At 29.8% G+C, this 5,025-nt stretch overlaps 1 protein-coding gene across 2 annotated transcripts in view; it reads right to left on the bottom strand.

The window, feature by feature from the left end:
- Positions 1-5,025, bottom strand: part of LOC106472518 (charged multivesicular body protein 1a-like) — a 39,047-nt gene that overhangs the window by 6,351 nt on the left and 27,671 nt on the right. For both annotated transcript variants that reach the window (XM_022401089.1, XM_022401090.1), the window contains exons 5-6: positions 3,967-4,113; positions 1,907-1,975 (exon numbers count right to left, since the gene is read on the bottom strand). In XM_022401089.1, coding sequence (XP_022256797.1) covers positions 1,907-1,975; positions 3,967-4,113 — 216 coding nt within the window. The remainder of the gene's footprint in view (positions 1-1,906; positions 1,976-3,966; positions 4,114-5,025) is intronic.

The following is a 5,025-nucleotide window of genomic DNA, read 5'->3' as shown; positions in this document are numbered from 1 at the left end:
CCCAAATACAGCTTAATTACTAAGCTTGATATATTATAGTGGAATTCTGTGGTATTGATATAGTAATTTATGATTTTTTTGTTATTTCAAAACGCATATATAAAACCTAAAAAATTATTTTATTTTACTTCCTCCACATGTAAAATTTAATAAGGCTTAGCAGCTTACGGCAAGCAGTAAACGAATACAGAGTTCATAACTAGAAGAGATAATTGTTTCTATACTTCTATATTTACTGTTCTATGTTGTAAGAAAAATAACTGAAATTTAAGAACTTATTTGTAAATAGTTATAATGTATATAGGTATATAATGTATTATAATCGAAATGTGACTGTATTTTACTGGTACTGGTCCAATAGAATGCACCCAAGACAGGTCACTTTGTAAAGGCCAGTTTTATATTCTTGGATTTGGTAACATGAGTGCACCTTCAGCGCATCATTGCAAGTTCTGTAATGTCAGTAAGGCATAGCTGAAGGGTCAATAAAATAAAAATAATAAATATATAGGTGCATAATGTAATGAAATTTAATCTATTTAAACTAAACATTTGTGTTTTCATGTTATAATTTGTGTTCATTCTAGAATGAAAGAGGCATAATTTATATTTATTTCCTAATTTTTATTTTGTTGTTTCGAGGTCAGTCAAGTCAACCAAACCTGTACAGAGATACAATAGCAAAAATAAAATAAAATATAAAGTTTTTTATACAAAAAACATTTGATAATTATCTGAAGGTTATAAAGATTTTGAATGCAAAATTTGAAAATTTTCTGATGCATTAAAGTATTTTTAATCTTAAAATTAAATGGCTTTGGATGTTGGAAAGTCAACATTTGAAAAAAAAAAATACACGAGAAAAACATTACTTATAAAATCTTACAACTTAATAAAAAAAACTGAAATTTTGTGTACAAAAGCCTTGTAATGTTTATTGATAATCTGCAAAACTTTGTGAAGATACACTTAATGTATTAAAAGTTATAGCATGAAAACTATAACAAGCACAAAATGGTTACAAGCTGACCAAGCCCATTCGTGGGAGTGAAAGGCTTCTGGCATGCAAAAAAATTTTGCAAATAGAGAACAGCACTGAATGAGAACAGCTATGTATGTGAGCAGAAGTAAGGTGTCTTGTTGGAAATGAAACTATACACTACACACTGCTGAATGGTACTTTGTCAGATATTAAAACACTAACATAAAACATACAACTACACAGTACACACTTCTGAACTGCTACATCAGATATTAAAACACTAACATAAAACATACAACTATACAGTACACACTTCTGAACTGCTACATCAGATATTAAAACACTAACATACAACTACACAGTACACACTTCTGAACTGCTACATCAGATATTAAAACACTAACAAAAAAAATACAACTATACAATACACACTTCTGAACTGTTACATCATCAGATATTAAATCACTAACAAAAAACGTACAACTATACAGTACACACTTTGAACTGCTACTTCATCATTAAAACACTAACATATAAAACATACAACTACATAGTACACACTTCTGATAGGCTGCTTCACCTACAGATATTAAAACACTAGCACACAACAAGTACAATTACATGTACGTTATACAATTTATACTTGGTTACGTTATCATAAGATATCAAAATACACAAGTTACACTTATATCTACATATTCTGTTAGGCTACTCATCAATTATCTAAACTGTAACTAGTAATCCTCATTTCTGATTTCACTTCTATGTTGAGTTATCACTAAGAAAAATTTCACACAAGTTCCGAACTTGTAACCTTCATTTATTCACTGCCTTACAGTCAGATCATCAAACATGGCAATATAGTTTGTTGCATAGTTAAAGTGGTAACTTTGTACAATTAAAATTGAAAGATATTTTTTTTACCTTTTGTAAATCCATTGAGTTTATAGCCTTGTCTAGTGCTTTCACTACACTACCCATGTTCTTTGTCACCTAATTAAAAAAAAAGATTTGTATCAATACTTTCATGAAATTGGATTCTTTCCAACAGTTATAGAAATTAAATAAAGAAAAAGATTTGTTTGTTTTACAGCAAAGCCACACTGGACCATCTTCCACTGGGTATAAACTCCAGATTGTAAGTCCATAAACTTGCTACTGTCCCACCAGGGAGGTGTGGCAGAAGTATGAGAAATGATACAAATATTACATGTTACTGTATGTGGCATTCTCTAATGATAAACTCACGGAGTTTATAAAAATATATTCTAGAAAATAATGTCCATCTATTAATGTAAAAAAGTTTACCTCTGAAGATCTGATCGTTGAAATGTACCAAAAAAGATGATCTTTGTTATCGTACATCAAGTTTGACATAGACTATCAAAAAATGTTAGAATGCAGAACTTAATAATCACTGCACAAACAATGAATTTGAAGCATCCTTTAAACCACATTTATAATTTTTCTTGTTCGTTATCCAATAATTATCTTTAGATATTCACTCAGAAGTAATTCAGTACCTTTCATATTTACTTGAAAAAAAGTCTTTTTGGCCTATAATATAATAAACATGTAAACATTTCAGTGGTCATGTGACAAAAACACTATTATTGAAATTACAGCAACAAACTGCTTTAGTTTGCAGAAACTTTCATACCTATGCTGCTAATTTAATCAGTTAAATTAACTGTTTGCTTATACACACTGAATGGATTTACATATTTATGCAGGGCTGATTCAAACCTTGATGTGTCTGACTCGGTGATCCTTTCACTACCAAGATTATAGCTAATGTTGTATTTCACAGAATCTCACTAGCAGCTGCTTAAATCAGAGCAATAGTTTAGACAAACCATGTTCTTTGAAAAAAAATGATTTAGCAATGATTACTTTTTTATATTTTGTGTAATTATCCATGTTCTATACAAGAGAATGAATTCTAAACTTCAGATGTGACTGACCTGACACCTAGTGGGTAATCCTTACACTTTAGTAAAATATGCAAACAAGATTCTGGAGATCCCGTTGATTTTTACATCGTAAGAGGTAATGGTATAGACTTACCTCTGCACTATGTCTGTTCTCGTTTTATAGGTCTTACTGACAAATGTGTAAGCTTTGATCATATAAAATTATTGTGAAAATAATATTTCAAAACAATTAGTTGAAGGTAAACATATATGTACGTATAATGTATTCTTGTAAATATCAGAAGTTTTTATCAACTAAATCTAGTTGTGATTGTTGAAGAATACCATGGAAACAGTTTCAGAAATGTTTGGTATTGTATATAGATAACTATGGAGAGTTGAAAGTACATACATATATAGAAAACAATGTCTGAGCAAAGTTACTTGTATGCCAAACTTAATTTAAGACAATGATAATGTAAAACTTCTGTGAAGTCAACAATTTCCATGAAGAAAAAAAGCATAACATTTGACAGAAATTATCTAAATCAATGAATTAAAAATATGAACATCTTTAGCATTTGAAAATTGACACTTTTTTGTACATTAATCTAGAATATCGTGGTTCTCAAGTAAATACGCTTGAAAGTTACAATAATATTAATACTTTAAATACAAAATATAAAAATCACTCAAGTCAAATTTAAATAAAGTGTAACATAAATATAAATGTTTAATTCAATCACAGTGGTTGATAATTATATTTGTGATACTGATAAAATATTATTCAATGGTAATAGATGTTAAACATCACATAAAATTTAAAATAACTCAATGTGACAATTCTGTTGGTGTAACAACAAAAAAGGTAATGAATATAGATTTAAAATATTACATAAAATAAATTTAAAAAATTTACCATTTAATAATGTTACAAAATGAGCAGACCCAGAGAAGTAAAATACACAGTTAACTTTTAGCTTAAGTTTAATTAACAGTAGATACATAATAATATTTGTGTATAGAATAATAAAACTCTTTGTTTTCTCTAGCAGATACTCTTAGACTTACGTCTTTCATCATGACTGCACTCTGAACTTTGGAGGAGACAGCATCAATCTTGGATGCCATTCGTAAATAGTTCAGACTTTCATGTTTCTTTCGAATAGCATTCTCTGCATAAATCTTAGCACCATCAACATTTCCTTGTTGAAGAGCCTAAAACAATAAGATGAAACGTAACTAAACTATAAGTTCAGACCATGTGCATGCCAGATACCAGAAGCAATATTGAGTTTTACATGTTATGTGGTGTTTCAAAATTAAAAAAAGGCTATTATCTGATTATTACTAGGTGACATACCCCTTAAATGCATGGGGGAAGATATAGAGGGTCAGATCCAAATGCCACTCCATATGTCACTAAGAGTAAATGACAGGTATGGTGACAATCAGTTTAGTACAGCATTTCTCAACCAGTGGTTTGTGAACCCCTAGGGGGTTTGAGAGATAATTCTGAGGGGTTTGTGAGAAAAATTTGGTAATCTATCTTTTTCACTATCTGGTTCTACAGTTCTTTATTCAAATATTTACATAAGGAAATATCTTGATGTAGAACCAAATTTAAGACCAGATTTATCTTCTGTTGAGCCAAACTTTAAAACTCAGAAGACTCATTAGGTTTAGTTAAATGGTTTTGTTTTTGGATTTTTTATTATGTTTCAAGAATTATATTTCAATTTTACTGGGTACTAACTGGTGATACCACCAGATTTTATTGTAAACATGCTACATTTTACTGGGTACTAACTGTGATACTACCAGATTTTATTGTAAACATGCTACATTTTACTGGGTACTAGCTGGTGACAATACCAGATTTTATTGTAAACATGCTACATTTTACTGGGTACTAGCTGGTGACAATACCAGTATTTTATTGTAAACATGCTACATTTTACTGGGTACTAACTGGTGACAATACAGGATTTTATTGTAAACATGCTACATTTTACTGGGTACTAGCTGGTGATACTACCAGATTTTATTGTAAACATGCTACATTTTACTGGGTACTAGCTGGTGACAATACCAGATTTTATTGTAAACATGCTACATTTTACTGGGTAC

The sequence above is a fragment of the Limulus polyphemus genome, unplaced genomic scaffold, assembly GCF_000517525.1.
Source record: "Limulus polyphemus unplaced genomic scaffold, Limulus_polyphemus-2.1.2 Scaffold5398, whole genome shotgun sequence".
Classification (NCBI taxonomy): domain Eukaryota; kingdom Metazoa; phylum Arthropoda; class Merostomata; order Xiphosura; family Limulidae; genus Limulus; species Limulus polyphemus.
Note: the sequence above shows the minus strand (reverse complement) of the source record. Positions and strands in the feature narration are given on the sequence as shown.